The 20,297-nt window shown below is 45.4% G+C and overlaps 1 protein-coding gene across 1 annotated transcript; it reads left to right on the top strand.

The window, feature by feature from the left end:
• Positions 1-1,833: 1,833 nt before the first annotated feature.
• Positions 1,834-19,469, top strand: LOC117532033 (alcohol dehydrogenase 1-like). The gene is given in 10 exon segments (XM_034195253.1): positions 1,834-1,921; positions 4,837-4,938; positions 5,298-5,439; positions 7,140-7,227; positions 15,128-15,347; positions 15,671-15,779; positions 15,782-15,930; positions 16,113-16,242; positions 19,109-19,247; positions 19,350-19,469. Coding segments are annotated over 10 exon segments (1,131 nt in total). The 5' UTR covers positions 1,834-1,903; the 3' UTR covers positions 19,384-19,469.
• Positions 19,470-20,297: the final 828 nt, after the last annotated feature.

Here is a 20,297-nt window from a genome sequence, read left to right as displayed (position 1 = left end):
AAAAGTCAAGCATTCCCCGTAGAACCCCATGTTAAAATCGCCATTTCATAGCAGAAATACATATGTTAACAGCCTGGTCCAAAAAAAAAAGGTTTGGTCTTTGCTGCTATCATCCCCGTTAATGACAACTGCACACCGGAGGTATGTGTGAAGTTTTGTATAATTCATTATTTTATGCTATAAACTTGTGAATAATTAGGGTGGTTGTTTTGAGTGACAGGTAGTGGGTGGCAGCCACAGATGCCAGTGAGCTGAGTCCAGGGCCCTGCTAGCTGTGGCTGTGGATTCAACTGCATCTGTCCTTTCTCAGCATTTAATCACAAATATCTGAGATAATATTGCTTGCTGTGGATCTAACTGTTGCATTGGATCATCTAAGAAGTCACTGCTCCAGTATTACTGAAAAGTGAAATTTTAGTATTATTTAATTTGTATGTTTACACTGCAAGGAGCAGGTTAGCATTAATGAGCAGGTATCATTAGCTGGGTGATATTAAATTTTCTGATGGGACAATGGTTGCAAAGACAATATGTCTGTCACACTACGTCATACCCGCACACAAACCATCCACAAAATATCCAAATTAGCCTGTTAGCCTTAGCATGTTTTTCAATTCCAAGGTGTGGGGCATGTCTGAGCCCATCGCTCCATCTCTTTATCCATTCATGGTTTCTCTGGGAGTTAGGCAGAGTCAGGACGTGATAATATGACATTTGGAGCCACCCCATTTCAGTTTCAAACTACTCTTCAGAAAACCAACATGGCGGGTTTGTTCAGTTTATGTCCAGTCGGTGTCCAGTCTATATCCAGCTGATGTCCAGTCTGTGTCCAGTCTCTGTTCAGCCTATGTCCAGTTTGTGTCAAGTCTATGTACAGTCTGTGTCCAGGCTATGTGTAGTCTGTGTCTGGTCTATGTGCAGTCTATGTCCAGTCCAGTCTGTGTCCATTCTATGACCAGTCCAGTTTGTGTCAAGGATATGTCCAGTTTGTGTCTAGTCTATGTCCAGTCTCTGTTCATTCTATGTCCAGTCTGTGTGCAGTCTGTGTCCAGGGTATGTACAGTCTGTGTCTGGTCTATGTCCAGTCCAGTCTGTGTCCATTCTATGTCCAATTTGTGTCCAGTCTATGTCCAGTCTCTGTTCATTCTATGTCCAGTCTGTGTCCAGTCTGTATTTGGTCTATGTCCAGTCTATGTCCAGTCCAGTCTGTGTCCAGGCTATGTCCAGGCTATGTACAGTCTCTGTCCGGCCTATCTTCAGTTTGTGTAACAGTCTATGTCCAGTCTCTGTTCATTCTATGTCCAGTCTGTGTCCAGGCTATGTCCAGTTCAGTCTGTGTCCAGTCTATGTCCAGGCTATGTCCGGTCTGTGTCCAGTCTATGTCCAGTCCAGTCTATGTCCAGTCCAGTCTATGTCCAGGCTATGCCCAGTCTGTGTCCAGTCTATGATTTTACATGACATATGGTCCATGCATGCAGATCCTGTGACATTTTCCAGATCAGGGTTTGTCCATTATGTAAAAATATTTGAAGACTTCTGTTTATCGTAACAGTGGCTTGGTCCTGACAGACGTTTGTGATCTTGAAGCATTCTGCTACTATTTATTTATTTATTTATAACTACACTCAACAAAAATATAAACGCAACACTTTTGGTTTTGCTCCCATTTTGTATGAGATGAACTCAAAGATCTAAAACTTTTTCCACATACACAATATCACCATTTCCCTCAAATATTGTTCACAAACCAGTCGAAATCTGTGATAGTGAGCACTTCTCCTTTGCTGAGATAATCCATCCCACCTCACACTGATATAGACTGTTCCTCCCTCTCGAGCACCTCCTCCTCTTTTTTTTAGCTCTTCCTCACTCTGTTTTATCAGCATTCATACTTGCAGCAAAAATGGCCACGGCTGGGAAGGTAGGTGATTTTGTTGTGTTTATTGATTCATAAAACTGAAACCAGAACATCAAAAGAATTTTAAAAACTAAAGTGTGTGAAAAGAGCTGAGTTGCAGGTCAGCATCAAGTTAAATCTAAAGTGTTATATATAAATATAAAGTAGCAGGATGTTGGTGTCGTGTGGAAGCAGAGTAACTGCAGAGCAGCAAACAGCAGGCCCAACTTCCAGCGTCTATATTTAAAGAGCACAAGTTCATGACATGCGTATGTACGGTGGCCTAGAGAGCTCATCACACTGCAGCTGGGAAAATGTAGGCAAACAGTCATAACTCATGCAAAAAAGAGCTTCATCAGTTTGACAACACCTGCAGTGCAAATTCTCACAACACAATCAAACAAGAGCAATCTGAGTTTTCTGACATCCGTCAATCCGGATCCAGATCACCTCCAGAATTCTTCCATGCCCTAATATCTATCTGTGGTGGAAATCTGGTTAGAATCCATGATTTTTTTTTTTTTTTACGTAATCTTTCAAAGCCAAAATAATGTGAAATCTTGATCCAGAATCCAGATCCAGATTGCCTCCAAAAATTTAATGGAATCTTTCATGACCTAATGTCTATCTGTTGTGAAAGCTTTGTCAAGATCCATGCAGTAGTTTTGACATGATCCTGCTAACAGACAGACAGACAAATAAATAAATGCCAATGGATGTAAAAAAAAAAAAAAACTTGCTGCAAATTCTCACAACACAACCAAAAAAAAGTGCTGCAAATCACACCAAAACCAAATAAAAATTGAGCTGCAAATTTTCACAACACAATCAAATAAAATTGCATTGCAAATTCTTACAAAACAACCAGATTAAAAAAAACACTGCAAATTCTCTCAAAAACCAAATAAAAAAAGAAAGGGCAGCAATTTCTCACAGCACAACCAAATAAAAAAACTGAGCTGCAACTTCCTACAACACAACCAGATTAAAAAAAACAAACACTGCAAATTCTCTCAACACAGCCAAATAAAAAAGCACTGCATATTCTCACAACAATCAAATAAAAAACACTGCAAATTCTCACAACAATCAAATAAAAAGCAATGCAAATTCTCACAAAACAACCAGATTAAAACATACACTGCAAATTCTCTCAAAAACCAAATAAGAAAGAAAGCGTGCAATTTCTCACAGCAGAACCAAATAAAAACATTGAGCTGCAAATTCCTACAACACAACCAGATTTAAAAAAAAACACACTGCAAATTCTCACATCAACCAAATAAAAAATTGAGCTGCAAATTGTCAGTATGCAACCAGATCTGTTAAAGAATATGCTGCAAATTCTGACAACACAACCAAATAAAAAAGCATTGCAAATTCTCACAACCATCAAATAAAAAAGTGCTGCACATTCTCACAAAACAACCTAATAAAAAAAAATTGTGCTGCAAGTTCTCACAACACAACCAGATTTTTTAAACATGCTGCAAATTCTCAGAACACAATCAATATTAAAAAAAAAAAATTGCGCTGCAAATCCTCACAACCACATTAAAAAAACACCCACTGCCTAATCTCACAATACAACCTAATTAAAAAAAAGCACTGCAAATTCTCACAACAATCAAATAAAAAAAGCACTGCAAATTCTCACAAAACATCCTAATAAAAAAGCTCTGCAAATTCTCACAAAACAACCAGATTAAAAAAACACACTGCAAATTCTCTCAAAAACCAAATAAAAAAAGAAAGCGCAGCAATTTCTCACAGCACAACCAAATAAAAAATTGAGCTGCAAATTCCTACAACACAACCAGATTTAAAAAAAAAACAACACACTGCAAATTCTCTCAACACAGCCAAATAAAAAGGCACTGCATATTCTCACAACAATCAAATAAAAAACAGCAAATTTTCACAACAATCAAATAAAAAAGCAATGCATATTTTCACAACAATCAAATAAAAAACACTGCAAATTCTCACAAAACAACCAAATTAAAAACATACACTGCAAATTCTCTCAAAAACCAAATAAAAAAGAAAGCGTGCAATTTCTCACAGCACAACCAAATGAAAAAATTGAGCTACAAATTCCTACAACACAACCAGATTAAAAAAAAAAAAACACTGCAAATTCTCACAAAACATCCTAATAAAAAAGCACTGCAAATTCTCACAAAACAACCAGATTAAAAAAAAACACACTGCAAATTCTCTCAAAAACCAAATTAAAAAAAAGAAAGCGCAGCAATTTCTCACAGCACAACCAAATAAAAAAAATTGAGCTGCAAATTCCTACAACACAACCAGATTAAAAAAAACACACTGCAAAATCTCACAACCAAAAAAAAAAAATTGAGCTGCAAATTGTCACTATGCAACCAGATCTTTTAAAGAATATGCTGCAAATTCTGACAACACAACCAAATAAAAAAGCATTGCAAATTCTCACAACCATCAAATAAAAAAGTGCTGCACATTCTCACAAAACAACCTAATAAAAAATTGCGCTGCAAGTTCTCACAACACAACCAGATTTTTTAAACATGCTGCAAATTCTCAGAACACAATCAAAATTAAAAAAAAAAAATTGCGCTGCAAATCCTCACAACCAGATTAAAAAAAACACCCACTGCCTAATCTCACAACACAACCAAATTTAATTAAAAAGTCTGCAAATTCTCAGTAATTTTTGTGCAGTGTTGTTGTATACTTTTATTGTTGCAGTTTACCAAACATCCATAACCCACCATTCTTTTTTTTTTGTCATCACGTAAACATGCTTCTGATTCAGATGTAGTTTCATCATCACTCATGAAAGGAAGATCAGTGGATTGTGATTGCCCATACAGTTGCCATAGCAACCGTGATGGAAAATAAGCATTCAATTTACATATGGTTTAATAAGTTGTGCTTGTTAAATTATCTTCTAGGTCATCAGGTGTAAGGCAGCGGTGGCCTGGGAGCCCGGTAAGCCTTTGGTGATTGAGGAGATTGAAGTCGAGCCGCCTCAGGCCGGCGAGGTCCGCATCAAGGTGAGAAAGAGCTGCAGTCCTGATACACCTCGTCCAGCCACATTTTTATAGATTGTGTCTTTACAACACCAATTAAGATCATAAAATATGACTGATAACAGACATCATACCTCCATAAATTAAAGATCTGTCTACCGAGGTTCACCAAAATGTGATGAGGTGTTCCTAAGATATCGTGCTAACCTGCACACGTATAAGCTTCGTATGTTCTGAACACAGACATCACACGATGACCGCGGCCTAAACCACCACGCTTGCTAATTGCCAACATGACTCCATCATTCATCAGCATTGCAGTGCCAGTTTTTGAGGTCCCTCACTGGTTGAGGTTGTCAGGATGCACTTCTGGTCTTGTGCAGATTGTGGCGACCTCGGTGTGCCACACTGACCTCTACCACCTTTTTGAAAGTCAGCGTAAAGAAGGTTTCCCGGCAGTGCTTGGCCACGAAGCAGCCGGCATCGTGGAGAGCGTCGGACCCGGAGTCACTGAGTTCGTACCAGGTAGGGGTGTGTGTGTGTGTGTGTGTGTGTGGTTGTTAGATATATTTGTGTGTTTAATTATTTTTTTCTTATTTGTTTTCTTTATTTGCTTTGGTAGTTATTTTACTTAGGACTGTATCCTTAGATTCACATATTTTTGTCTGCTCTCTGTTGGAATGTGCATATCGAACTGGATTTAACCAGTTAGAAATCATAAATGTCCCGTTATCGCACGGGTCAGTGGCAGGGGGTGGGACCTCCCTCGAATTCCCACGGGGACCAATAAGAGAAGGATTTTGCGAATATTTTGTTGTGCTTTATAAAAACTGCGTCCATCGTTTGTGGTTCGTAATGGACGGATCTCCTACGTGAGAGAAGTTCTAAAGAATCCAAGCCTGATTTTTCACTCTCACTTTGAATAAATTTAAAAGTGCGGAACAGTTTGAGTTTGCACCTTGTGTGGGGCAGTGTTACAAAAACAGCCGGGGAAACTAATATGGTGGAGGTTGATGTTTAGTTTTTGTACCATGTGACTCCAATGGGCTGATAACACCAAGTCCCTTCAGCTTCTCCCTGATAATAAAAAATGAAAACCACAAACTTGAATCTTTTTCTCTTTCTGCTCCTTTCTAATGAAGTTAATAATTTTTACTTGGCAAAGGTTTTGACTATAAACAGTTGGATGTCGAGCAAAGTCAGTTGTTTTATACTGAACGTCATCAAAATCCTGCAAATACACATCTGTGCTGGAAGAAACTTCTTGTCCCCAAGGAAGGTTAGACTTTTGTGCCGTTTCATCCCAAAAATCCACATCAGAAATCCAGTTTGAATGTTGGACCACCTGAAATGTAGTTTTTAAGATCCCTGGTGACCTGTTGTTGAAAAGATGAAACTATTTGTGGTAAAGTAGGATTGACACTGTGAGACACGCATCAAAACTTGTTTTGTGCTGGGAATTTTCATTATTATCCAACTTTCAATTCACATCTCATTTTATTTATGTTTCTTTATATACAGGGTACCTGGGTGATGTCGAGATGTGAGAACTTGTAGACATTTGTGTTTGCTTCCCCTTTGACAGTGAGGATGCTCGGCAATGCAATCCTTTAATTGTGTTTGATTAAAGCCGTTGATAGATGGAACTGAGTGACATTAAAAACAACTTTGATCCTTCTCACTGCACTTTGATCTTGACTGATCAGTAACATTAGGAAGGGGTGGTGGCCAAGTGGTTAATGCGCTTGGTTTCAGTTCAGAAGGTTCCGGGTTCAAATCCCACCCCTGCCACATTTCTCCATGTAATGTGGAGTTGCGTCAGGAAGGGCATCCGGCATAAAACTTGTGCCAATTCAACATGCAGATCCACCTTGGATTTGCTGTGGTGACCCCAAGTGCAAACAAGGGAGCAGCCGAAGGGACTTACTGCTAATGTTTGCTATGTTTTTGTAAGGAAGGAAGGAAGGAATTACACAATAGTAATATTTTCGGGTTCTGTCTCGTACCTGTAGCCAAGTCTAGTAATTAATCATCCACTGGGATCCACTTCTTTAGTCAGTTCTTCTTTGGCTTTTTCCCTGCACATGAAAATCGGTTCCTTAGTTTTGGAGTAATCTGTATTAAAAGTCATCCCATCAACTGTTTGTTTCATTCATTCCATCTCGGATGATCCTAAAGTTCCTTTCAGATAAATCACATGATCACATTGCTTTTGTGTCCGTTAGGAGACAAAGTGATTCCTTTGTCCGCCTCGCAGTGCAGAGAATGTCGGTTCTGCAAGAATCCGAACAGCAACCAGTGTGACAGAGGATGGTGAGTTCAGTTACTTTCTTGGGTTTACAAGTTACTTTCTTTATTGTGGCAAAACTCTAAAACTTTAGATAAAAGTCTGTGAGGATGAACATGGCTGCAGTTATTCGGTTTATTCGATTCTTTTGTTGTTGGTCGTTTGGACAAAGCAGATGGTCACCCCACTGAGTCTGGATCCACTGAGGTTTCTTCCTACAATTTAAAAAAAAAATGCCCAGGGGAGATTTTCCTTATAACTGTTGTCATCGTAGACCTTACCCCTGTGAAGTACTTTGAGGTAACATGTTGTGATAATCACATTTATTCTTTTAGAGTTACCGTCTGCACAGGTTGACTGGGATGGACTCACTCATCTAGGTTTTTATTGTTCAAACCCAAGGCTGTCACCAGGTCAGGAAACAAGAGATTCTGCTCTAAAAGTCAAATGAAGGCTTTGAGATTTATATATGGCCTAAATTTTAAGACCTATATCAGCCCTGATCATCTTGGTGCCCATGCTAATCCCTAGATTCCATTGCGTGAAGCAGATGAGTCTCTGCCCCCAGATGGGACACCAGTTCCATACAGGTTACTTTCCTGGGCAAGGGCAGTACCCAGCTACAGCTGGGTAGAAAGGGCAATGCAGAGGAAGTTTATTGTCCAAGTCATGTCTGGGAGCATGGACTGGTGCCACATTTTGCCACATCCATGACATGACTGAACCTCCTTAGGAGCCAGTTGGCAACCTAAGAAGGACATCATCATTGGGGACTGGACTGCCTAAGACCCCATGTCCTCCAGTTATTCAAGGATGCTAAGTTTTCACTACAAGACACTAGAACAGTTTTTAGCCCACTATTTTTCACCACCAGGGACGGTTTGCACTGCACTATCTACGATAATCACTGCACTATGGAACTCTCATGAACACTGGACATACTTCTTCCTTGCTTAACACAAAGACTGCGAGATGCCTGAGCTGGCCCAGTCCCGGGATACCTCTAGGCATGTGTGTGTGTGTGTGTGTGTGTGTGTGTGTGTGTGTGTGTGTGTGTGTGTGTGTGTGTGTGTGTGTGTGTGTGTGTGTGTGTGTGTGTGTGTGTGTGTGTGTGTGTGTGTGGACTGTGCAATACACTTTTTACTTTTTACTAGACTCGGAAGTTGTGATGATTGAGAAATCTTCACTCCTATCATTGCTTAGTACACTTAACTGTTGGGAGAGTGTAATGACACGGACCCACAACAGGGGGTGCAAATGAACGGTTAATAGATAGTCAAATAAATACAATTTATTGTGGCAAATGTGCACAACAGGTCGAATACTACTTTTAGACAGTCAATTACAAAATTCAACAGGTGACGTGTGGGCAGGTCCGAGGGTAGGAGACGCCTATCCAGAGAAGAGCCGGGGCCCACAAGGTTCCGCCGCCAACGAAGACCTGCAGTACACCGAAGCCGCCAAGTCCCGAGTCCCCAGGTGGCCTCTACTTCAGCTGTCAGATCCGGTACTGCTGGCAGGAACAGAAGACAGGTTAATGGTGGGTGTGTGCACACCCAGCAGAACAATCAGCAATTCAGTTCGATTCCGTTTGTGGGAGAATCTCCACCTCCGACACAAAAATACAGATACGTGCAGTGACCGACTGTTACTTCTCTGGTTTTGGAAAGAGGAGTAAAGTCCGTCACTCTTAAAACGTCCAAAACCCAGCTCCAGCTGATTTGAAGATAACAGGTCCGTCTGCAAAGGTTTTCAAAGAAAGACAATGAGTAGTGCGTTGAGCACAGACACGGCTGAGAGTTTTATCTGAGTGGTAAACTGATATCTCGGCAGAGATGTGGTGTCTCCTCCAGTCTTATATGGGATGGGATGGTGATGAGATGATTTCTGACAGCTGTTAGTCCTGGCTCCTGGGTGGTGACTGCGCCCTCTGGTGCCTGAAACCCAACAACAGGCAGGGCGCCCTCTGGCGTTGGCCAGCAGTACTTCCTCTTCGGGCGGCCCACATAACAGGACCCCCCCCCCCTCAACGGGCGCCTCCTGGCGCCCGACCCGGCTTGTCCAGGTGTAACTGGTAGAACTCGGCCAGGAGGGCCGGGTCCAGGATGAAGTTCCTCTTCACCCAGGAGCGTTCTTCAGGTCCGTAACCCTCCCGGTCCACCAGATATTGGAGACCCCGACCCCTCCGGCGAACATCCAGGAGCCTACGGGCAGGAGGCGGCGCAGGTCCGAGGGTGCAAAGGTCCGAGGTGTGGTATGGTTTGATCTTGGAGACATGAAAAACAGGATGGATCCGCAGTGAAGCTGAAACTCCCAGCTTCACTACGGCTGGACTGATGATTTTGGTGATCCGAAATGGTCCGATATATCTGTCCATCAGCTTTTGCGACTCCGTGTTGAGAGCAATGTTCTTTGTTGACAGCCAGACCTCCTGCCCGGGCTGATATTCCGGGGCCGGGTCACGTCGGCGGTCTGCATGGCTCTTCACCCTCATCTGGGCTTACAGCAGGGCAGAGCGGGCTGTACGCCACACCCGACGGCACCTCCTGAGGTGGGCCTAGACCGAGGGAACCCCGACCTCTCCCTCCACAGCTGGAAACAATGGGGGCTGGTACCCCAAACACGCTTCAAATGGGGAGAGGCTGGTTGCTGAGGAAACTTGACTGTTATGAGCGTACTCGATCCAGGCCAGATGTTGACTCCAGGCTGTCGGGTGTGCGGAGGTCATACACCGCAGGGCCTGTTCCAGCTCTTGATTAGCCCGCTCTGCTTGTCCATTGGTCTGTGGGTGGTACCCGGATGAAAGGCTAATGTTCGCAGGGATACCATGCAGACGTATGACATGGTGGACCAGGAGGTCTGCAGTCTCCTGGGCCGACGGGAGCTTCGGGAGGGCCACAAAGTGGGCCGCCTTGGAGAACCGGTCCACTATCATCAGGATGGCTGTCATTCCCTGGGACACAGGCAGACCCGTGACGAAGTCCAGGCCGATATGGGACCAGGGGCGATGAGGCACAGGCAGTGGCTGGAGGAGTCCCTTCTCCAGTTGGTGGACTGCCTTGCCCCTGGCACAGGTGGTACAGGCCCGGACATACTCCCGGACATCGGCTTCCAAAGACGCCCACCAGAACCGCTGCCGAATGACTGCCACGGTCCTCTGCACCCCTGGATGGCAGGTGAGCCTGGAACCGTGGCAGAAGTCCAATACTGCAGTCCTAGCGTCTCGTGGGATGTACAAATGGTTAGGTGGTCCACCGCCGGGGTCCGGGTGACGCGTCAGGGCCTCTCTGACGATGTTCTCCACATCCCACGTCAGTGTGGCGACGATAGTGGACTCCGGGATGATGTTTTCTGGTGGATCCGACAGCTCCACTCTGACTTCCTCTTCATGCACCCGGGACAGTGCGTCTGACCGCTGGTTCTTAGTCCCGGGGTGATAGGTGATCCTAAAGTCAAAACAGCCACAAAAAAAAGAGACCAACGGGCTTGCCTGGGGTTCAGACGCTTAGCGGTCCGGATAAACTCCAGGTTCCGATGGTCGGTGAAAACCGTGAATGGAACCACAGCTCCCTCCAACAAGTGTCTCCACTCCTCCAGGGCCTCCTTCACCGCCAGGAGCTCCTGATTGCCGACGTCATAATTCTGCTTTGCTGGGGTCAACCTGCGGGAGAAATAGGCACAGGGGTGGAGAACTTTATCGGACTCCCCGCTCTGGGACAGCACAGCTCCTATCCCTGAGTCAGAGGCATCTACTTCCACAACAAACTGGCGGCTAGGATCAGGCTGCACCAGAATTGGCGCAGTAGAGAACTGGCGTTTCAACTCCCTAAACGCGGCATCGCACCGATCCGACCAGGTGAAGGGAACTTTTGGGGAGGTCAGGGCTGTAAGGGGACCAACAACCTGACTACAGCCCTTGATAAACCTCCGATAGAAATTAGCGAAGCCGAGGAACTGTTGGAGCTTCCTACGGCTTGCCGGTTGGGCCAATCTCTCACCGCCGCTACCTTGGCCGGCTCAGGGGCGACAGAGTTGGAGGAGATTATGAACCCCAGCAAGGACAAAGAAGTACGGTGGAACTCGCACTTCTCGCCCTTCACAAACAGCCGGTTCTCTAACAACCGCTGCAGGACCTGACGTACATGCTTAACATGGGTCTCAGGATCCGGGGAGAAGATGAGGATATCGTCTAGGTATACGAAGATGAACCGATGCAGGAAGTCCCGCAAGACATCATTTACTAATGCTTGGAACGTCGCGGGGTCGTTAGTGAGGCCGAACGGCATGACCAGGTACTCAAAGTGACCTAACGGGGTGTTAAATGCCGTCTTCCATTCATCTCCCTTCCAGATCCGAACCAGGTGATACGCGTTCCTAAGATCCAATTTAGTGAATATTTTGGCTCCATGCAGGGGCGTGAACACTGAATCCAACAGGGGCAACGGGTATCAGTTGCGAACTGTGATCTCGTTCAGCCCTCTAAAATCAATGCATGGATGGAGACCGCCGTCCTTCTTGCCTACAAAAAAGAAACCAGCACCTAACGGGGAGGACGAGTTCCGGATCAACCCGGCGGCTAAAGAGTCCCAGATGTAGGTCTCCATTGATTCTCGCTCGGGGCGTGAGAGGTTGTACAGTTTACTGGACGGATACTCAGCGCCCGGGATTAAATCAATGGCACAATCATACGGTCGATGCGGGGGAAGCGTGAGTGCCAGATCTTTGCTGAAAACGTCAGCAAGATCATGGTACTCAACAGGCACCGTCGTGAGATTGGGAGGGACTCGAACCTCCTCTTTAGCAGTCACACCGGGTGGAACCGAGGATCGTAAACACTCCCGGTGGCAGGTTTCGCTCCATTGAGCTACAACCCCAGATGGCCAATCGATCCGGGGACTGTGCTTACTAATCCATGGATAGCCCAAAATAACTCTGGAGGTAGAAGGTGTCACAAAAAACACAATCTCCTCCCTGTGATTTCCAGACACAATCAGTGTTAAGGGCTGTGTCTGGTGTGTGATTAATGGAAGAAGGGTGCCAGCTAGTGCCCGTACCCTCACTGGTGAAGGAAGAGCCACTAGAGGGAGCCCTACTTCTGTAGCCCATCTGCTATCAAGCAGATTCCCTTCCGACCCCGTGTCGATTAGTGCTGGGGCTTGAAGGGTTAAATCCCCACAGAGGATCACAACTGGGATTCGTGCAGATTTTCGTGCATTACCCGCGTGTGTGTTATGGCCCACCCTTAGCCCAGTCTCTAAGGGTGAGCGTGGGTGTTTAACCGCTTGGGGCATTGTTTCTGCAGATGCTCGTTAGAGCCGCAGAAAAAGCACTCTCCGCGGGCCAGCCTCCTCTGTCTGTTTTCTAATTTTATTTTGGCCCTGCTCGTGTCCATAGCTTTGTCAGCAGGGGGAGCTGTTGTCACATGGAGCATTCTGGCTCTGGAGCGTGGGGAAGGCAGGGCTGCTTCGGACCGGGAAGGGAGAGGGGCGGCGCGTGCCCGGCCACGTCCTTCGTCTCGCTCCCGTCGACGTTCTTCCAATCGGTTGTCTAACAGTATGACCAGATCAATAAGCCCATCTAAATCCCGCGGCTCATCCTTAGCCACCAGATGCTCCTTCGGGACTGACGACAGTCCGTTTACGAAGGTGGCGCGGAGTGCAGCGGTATTCCAGCTGGACCTCACAGCCGCAATGCGGAAGTCGACCGCATACTCAGCTGCACTCCGACACCCCTGTCTCATTGACAGCAGCGCCGTAGAAGCAGTCTCGCCTCTGTTTGGGTGATCAAAAACTGTTCTGAACTCCCTCACAAACCCAGTATAAGAGGTAAGGAGCCATGAATTCTGCTCCCAGAGCGCCATAGCCCAGGCGTGTGCCTCGCCTTGAAGCAAATTAATTACATAAGCCACCCTGCTGGCGTCCGACTCGTACATCACGGGACGCTGTGAAAAGACGAGCGAACACTGCATTAAAAAGTCCGCGCACATCTCCACACAACCCCCGTACGGCTCTGGGGGACTTATGTATGCTTCAGGGGATGGTGGGTGGGGTCATTGAATGACCAGTGGAATGTCTATATTCGACACCGGGTCAGCAGGAAGAGGAGCTGCTGCAGCGCCCTGAGCGTGCGCTTCCACCTGCGCGGTGACAGCCTCCATCCTACAATTGAGGATGACGTTCTGCTCAGTCATTAGATCCAACCGAGCAGTAAAGGCGGTGAGGATTTGCTGCAACTCACCAATCACACCTCCTGCAGACGCTTGTGCACCCTGCTCTTCCATTGGCTGTTCAACAGATGGTTGATGCCCCTCGGGATCCATGATGTTGGCCGGGATATCCTGTTGGGAGAGTGTAATGACACGGACCCACAACAGGGGGTGCAAATGAACGGTTAATAGATAGTCAAATAAATACAATTTATTGTGGCAAATGTGCACAACAGGTCGAATACTACTTTTAGACAGTCAATTACAAAATTCAACAGGTGACGTGTGGGCAGGTCCGAGGGTAGGCGACGCCTATCCAGAGAAGAGCCGGGGCCCACAAGGTTCCGCCGCCAACAAAGACCTGCAGTACACCGAAGCCGCCAAGTCCCGAGTCCCCAGGTGGCCTCTACTTCAGCTGTCAGATCCGGTACTGCTGGCAGGAACAGAAGACAGGTTAATGGTGGGTGTGTGCACACCCAGCAGAACAATCAGCAATTCAGTTCGATTCCGTTTGTGGGAGAATCTCCACCTCCGACACAAAAACACAGATACGTGCAGTGACCGACTGTTACTTCTCTGGTTTGGAAAGAGGAGTGAAGTCCGTCACTCTTCAAACGTCCAAAACCCAGCTCCAGCTGATTTGAAGATAACAGGTCCATCTGCAAAGGTTTTCAAAGAAAGACAATGAGTAGTGCGTTAAGCACAGACACGGCTGAGAGTTTTATCTGAGTGGTAAACTGATATCTCGGTGTCTCCTCCAGTCTTATATGGGATGGGATGGTGATGAGATGATTTCTGACAGCTGTTAGTCCTGGCTCCTGGGTGGTGACTGCGCCCTCTGGTGCCTGAAACCCGACAACAGGCAGGGCGCCCTCTGGCGTTGGCCAGCAGTACCTCCTCTTCGGGCGGCCCACATAACACTTAACACTGCTTTTTGATCAGTTTAACTTTTTGCTGAATGTCTTCATGCACCTTACCAGGATTTTTGTTCTTTGTTGAATACTATTTATGTCTTAGTTCTTCTAACTTCTACATCACAATACTACATCATAGACTTATCTGTCAACACTCATTGCTTCTTGGTCATGTTAATCTCTTGTCTACCTAAACTCACAGGATGTGTTTTTGCACAATTGTTTTTTGTTTTTTCCTCTCCTTGACTTTGACCTGTGTTAATGCTTGTTGTGTATATGTGTGTCTTGAAATGTCCATGTGGGCATTATGTGTATTGTGTAAGCTACTTGACACCTTAATTTCCTCCTGGGAATCAATAAAGTTACTCTACTCTACTGAACCCAGGTCTACATATAAGAAACTCATCTTCTTGTCCCACTGAACTAACTTACTCTGGTCTAAAATAGACTGTTTCAGTTGTTAAGGCACTTTTTGTAGTAATCTCAATGGAGAGACGTTTTTTTTCTTGCTGTCATGTGACCTCTGGTGTATTATATTTTGTTATATTTTCATATCCTATGTACATTGTCAGCTTCATTTTTGACAATGTAGCAATATTTTGAATTTGCTTTAGTTAACTGAACTACATTTTTCCCTCAATTCAATTAAATTAATTTTACACCATATACACCATCAAATAATATGAAGAGGTTAGAACCAGTTGAACCTAGGACTACTGGACCCTATGACCAGTGGACCCTCCCCGAACGGATGTCCAGTTCTTGTCAAAGGTTTGATTATTCACTGCAGTAAATTCTGTTGTTCAGGGCGGCCGATCGATACTACATTTTGACAGCAAGTGACTCCAGGTTTACTTGTAAGGGTCAGAAGATTTTGCAGTTGATGGGAACCAGCACCTTCTCCGAGTACACCGTGGTGAACCAGATCTCTGTGGCAAAGATCGATCCTGCAGCCCCTCTGGACAAAGTCTGTCTCATCGGCTGTGGAGTCTGTACAGGATATGGGGCGGCAGTAAATACTGCACAGGTACGTGAGGACTATTAAACCAGTACCCAAAACACAAGGAAAGGCAGTGAGAACTGTTGACTTCAACTCAGGGGGTTCATGGATGGTGAACAAATGAGATTCTGTTTTGTTTATGTTATTTTGTGCCAAATGCCTAAATGCTATTGTGTCCCTTCTGTGATTATTGGAAGCCTCAGTAACATCTGTTGTCTCCAATCCCCAGAGAAGAACGACAAACACTACAAGTGGAGAGGAAAAGGAGGAGAAGTTCAGGAAGCTTCTCATTGCTCAGAACTGATGTTACAAACTAAGTAAGATGAACACTGAAGTCTGTGTCATTTTAGGTCAAGCCGGGCTCCACCTGTGCCGTTTTTGGCCTGGGCGCTGTGGGTCTGGCTGCTGTTATGGGCTGCAAAGCTGCAGGAGCCAAGAGGATTATTGCTGTCGACACCAACCTGATAAATTCGACAAGGCCAGCGTGTGTGGCGCCACCGACTTTGTGAACCCTAAAGATTACAGCAAACCCATCAAAGATGTGCTGGTTGAGATGACTGATGGAGGAGCAGACTACACCCTGGAATGCTCCGGGAATGTAGATGTCATGGTGAGCAATGTGAAGACGCTTGCATCACGCTAAGAATGCAAGCCTGAACCGTGGACTGATTCCACCAACTAAAAATATTACTGGACAGAAGTCTTCTGTACTCACTGGACTGTCTCAATAATCACCTGCTGCTTAGGTTTATCCAGTAACCTGATCAATCCTTTGTGTTTCTCCCGATCTAGCGCAGCGCCTTTGAGTCATGTGTGAAAGGCTGGGGGGTCTGCGTACAGGTTGGGTTCATCAACAAGGACATTTCAACCCAACCCATTGAGCTCATCTTTGGACGTACATGGAAGGGATCTCTGCTTGGAGGTGAGGTACCTACCAGTCCAACAAAACCAGTACCACTAACTCAAGACTCCAACGGAAAAATCCATAAGCCCAAAAAGATCTAATGGTGCTTTTAGTGCTGCATGGTACCAACTCAGCTCTACCTTACCCTCTCTTTTTTTTCTTCTTTGGGTTTTCATTGGCCACACCTGGAACCTAGTACCTGGTTCTGTTTTGATATTATCTCATAGGCACTATAGTACCTATTGGGTGGGTCACAGAGCTTTCTCTTATCGTTCCCCTGTTCTGTGGAATGATCTCCTTGCATCAATAAAACAGTCAGATTCTGTAGAGACTTTCAAGTCCAGACTTGAGAAGTACTTATTTTCCCTTTCGTATGGCTAGCATACTGTCATAGTATGTTACTATGCTTTTACTCTTTTAATTCATTTTATTAGGAGACAGAGTGGGCCGCGGCCTCAACTTTATCTAAAGTCTGGGTCTGTAGTGAAGCTTAGGGCTAGTGGCCGGCAATCACCTTAGTATTTCTCTGTTTTCTTGTGGCTAATGTCGACAAATTATACTGTATTTGTTGTCTTTCTGATGCCTGATTGTTTTTTTTTCTCTCTGTTTGCGGTCCATTCAGAGATGGGAGTGGTGTCTTCTGCAAGCCTCCCATCCTGAATACCAGCGTGGACTCCCAAAATTTGTGTATATGTGTATTGTCAAGTGTGTCTTAGCATGGGCCCAAGCAGAGGATCACCCCTTTGAGTCTGGTCTGCTTGAGGTTTCTTCCTCACATCATCAGAGGGAGTTTTTTCCTTACCACTGCTGCTCTGGGGGTTGGTAAGGTTAGACCTTACTTATGTGAAGCGCCTTGAGGCAGTTTTGTTGTGATTTAGCGCTATGTAAATGAAAATAAATTGAGCTGAATTGAAGTGACAGGCAGCCGGACAGATGTAAAGCCTTTGTAATACCCGATGGCCTCGGGTAATCAGGCACAAAACACAGACCGACTTCTTTTAAAATGCTATGTTTCTTCAGCCACACCAAAGAAATTAAAGTATTTCCAGATGTCGTTTTCCAAAATCAGGATGCTTATGTGGATATGTTTTTGTCAGGCTGTGATGATGAATCTGACTGAAATGACATAATAGGTAGACTTTATATTTACTCTGTGTGAATGATTTAAATATTTGTAACAGTCTGAACTGTTTGTATGAGGACTGCAGCTTTCAGCCAATCAATGGGACTTACGAGGTCTGTTAGAAAACTATCCGACCTTTTTATTTTTTAAAAAACTATATGGATTTGAATCATGTGCGCTTGCATCAGCCAAGCTTGAACCTTCATGCGCATGCGTGAGTTTTTTCACGCCTGTCGGTTGCGTCATTCACCTGTGGGCAGGCTTTGAATGAGCACTGGTCCAGCCCCCTCGTCGGATTTTCATTGTCAGGAAAATGAACTGAGCGATTGGAGCAGCGCTGAATCAAATTTTTCCAGAAACTGTGAGAGACAGCCAGGTGGAAACCATTCGGAAGATTCAGACGGCTTTCGGTGAAGATACTCTGGGCATCACACAGATTAAGGATCATTACAACTGGATTAAAGACGGCCCACAGCGGCACAGGGTGCGCCGCGCTCCAAGTGGCCATCGACAGGCTGAAACGACCAGATCATTTCCAAAGTGAAGGCTGTGTTGATCTGGGACGTCGTCTGACTACCAGAGAAATTGTGGAAGAGGTGTACATCAGCACTTTTGCGGCACATTCCACTGTTACAGGAGATTTTGTAATGAAAGACGTGCGGAGGAATTCGAGCATCGGGACGGAGCCGCTCATGGCGCAAAACAAAAAGCACGTCCGTGTTGGAAGTCTCACAGGACAAGTTGTGACATGCCCAGCTGTTACACAATTTCTCGGATACTCACTCGACTGAAAAGCCACCGAAAGCCGTCTGAATCTTCCAAATGGTTTCCAACACGGACGTGCTTTTTGTTGTGCGCCATTAGCGGCTCCGTCCCGACGTGTGAATTCCTCTGCACGTCTTTCATTACAAAATCTCCTGTAACAGTGGAATGTGCCGCAAAGTGCTGATGTACACCTCTTCCACAATTTCTCTGGTAGTCAGACGACGTCCCAGATCAACACAGCCTTCACTTCGGAAATGATCTGGTCGTTTTAGCCTGTCAATGGCCACTGGGAGCGCGGCACACTCTGCGCCGCTGTGGGCCGTCTTTAATCCGGTTGTAATGATCCTTAATCTGTGTGACGCCCAGAGTATCTTCACCGAAAGCCGTCTGAATCTTCCGAATGGTTTCCACCTGGCTGTCTCTCACAGTTTCTGGAAAAATTTGATTCAGCGCTGCGCCAATCGGTCAACCATTTTCCTGACAATGAAAATCTGACGAGGGGGCTGGACCAGTGCTCACTCAAAGCCTGCCCACAGGCGAATGACGCAAACAACAGGCATGAAAAAACTCACGCATGCGCACGAAGGTTCAAGCTTGGCTGATGCAAGCGCACATGATTCAAATCCATATAGTTTTTTAAAAAAATAAAAAGGTCAGATAGTTTTCTAACAGACCTCATATTTCAGACAATTATAGTTTCCAATCCACCTAACCTGCATGTCTTTGGATGTGGGAGGAAGCCGGAGCACCCGGAGAAAACACACACAAACACGGGGGAGAACGTGCAAACTCCACACAGAAAGGCCACAGATGGGAATCAATCCCATGACCTTCTTGCTGTGAGGCAATAGTGCTAACCACTAAGCCACCTTGCTGGCCTGTTTATTTATTTATTTCTTATTTTTATGTATTTATCTATAGTTCTGGATCTTTATGAAGTGCTTTAAACACTCTTTGTTTTTATGTGATCCGATCTGTGTGTACTTTGTGACTCAGGTTATAAGACTAAAGACGGCATGAACGGTTTGGTTAAACTCTACCTCAACAAGCAGCTGAAGCTGGATGAGTTAATCACTCACAACATGACCTTGGATCGCATAAATGACGCCACTGAACTCATGAAACACTACACATGGTATTTATGTTTTTTTCTAACATTCACATATTCATGTCTTTGCACTATTACACATATAATGAATTTATAAGTGATGATCTTTTCATGTATTTTGCTCCACAGTATCCGGGTTGTCCTGAACATGTCTCCACAATAATATGAGGCATTGAGAAGTTCTGACGCCAAATGACATCAGCAAAGCAGTTTACACACTGAAATAAATAGGCTACATGCTAAACCACATAGCATGTTTGGTTTCATCATTTATTTTTGATGTTGTAGGTCACTTCAGGTCAGGTCAGGTCAGGTGTTGCCACACTGCACTGCCAAACCATCTTGGATCTTGAATGGCCCCAACAATAACAACAGGTAGACAACCGGTCCATCCACACCTCCCAAAAGAGACCATCCATCTGTCACGTCCAGGTGAAAGGTGGACGTTCCCGTGACCTGTTCCAGCCGATGGAGACCAGAGAAACAGCAGAGAATTAGTGATGAATCAGCGGGAGTTTGGTTGTTGAGCATTCTGGATAAACTACCTGTGCTAAAGCTACAATTAGCATTAACACTGCTAGCTCATATCCAAACAATGAGAGTCAGAGTCAGAGAGTCATGCGGAGCCAGATCGGCGGTTCAATCAAGGCGGCGCTAGCGGACAGTACGCCGTTCTAAACGCCAGCTCCCGGTTAAAACGGTGTTCCAAACGGCCGATAGGCGGCGGTCAGTATAAAAACGCTAGCGCGCTGCATGCGGGCCTCTCACTCGCGGCCAGAAGACGGAAGAACAAGAAGAAGAAGAAGAAGCTCCAGATATTTTTGCAGAGAAGCTCCAGTATGCCTCCAAAGAAAGTTGGCAGCGGCAAGGACTTTGGCAAGAAGAAGGAAACCAAGAGGTCTGGTTCAGAAGCAGAGGGGAGGCCTGTGGTGGAGACAGAGGAGCAACACATTGAGGAGGGGAAGGGAGGAAGAAAAGGCTGAGGATGATCCCCCTCCCCCTGCAGTGACTGCGGCATGTATTCCTGCTGCTACAGCTGCTCCAGCTCTTGAGCCAGGTGGATCCAGAGAGCAGTCT

This window comes from Thalassophryne amazonica, chromosome 19, assembly GCF_902500255.1.
Source record: "Thalassophryne amazonica chromosome 19, fThaAma1.1, whole genome shotgun sequence".
Lineage (NCBI taxonomy): Eukaryota > Metazoa > Chordata > Actinopteri > Batrachoidiformes > Batrachoididae > Thalassophryne > Thalassophryne amazonica.
Note: the sequence above shows the minus strand (reverse complement) of the source record. Positions and strands in the feature narration are given on the sequence as shown.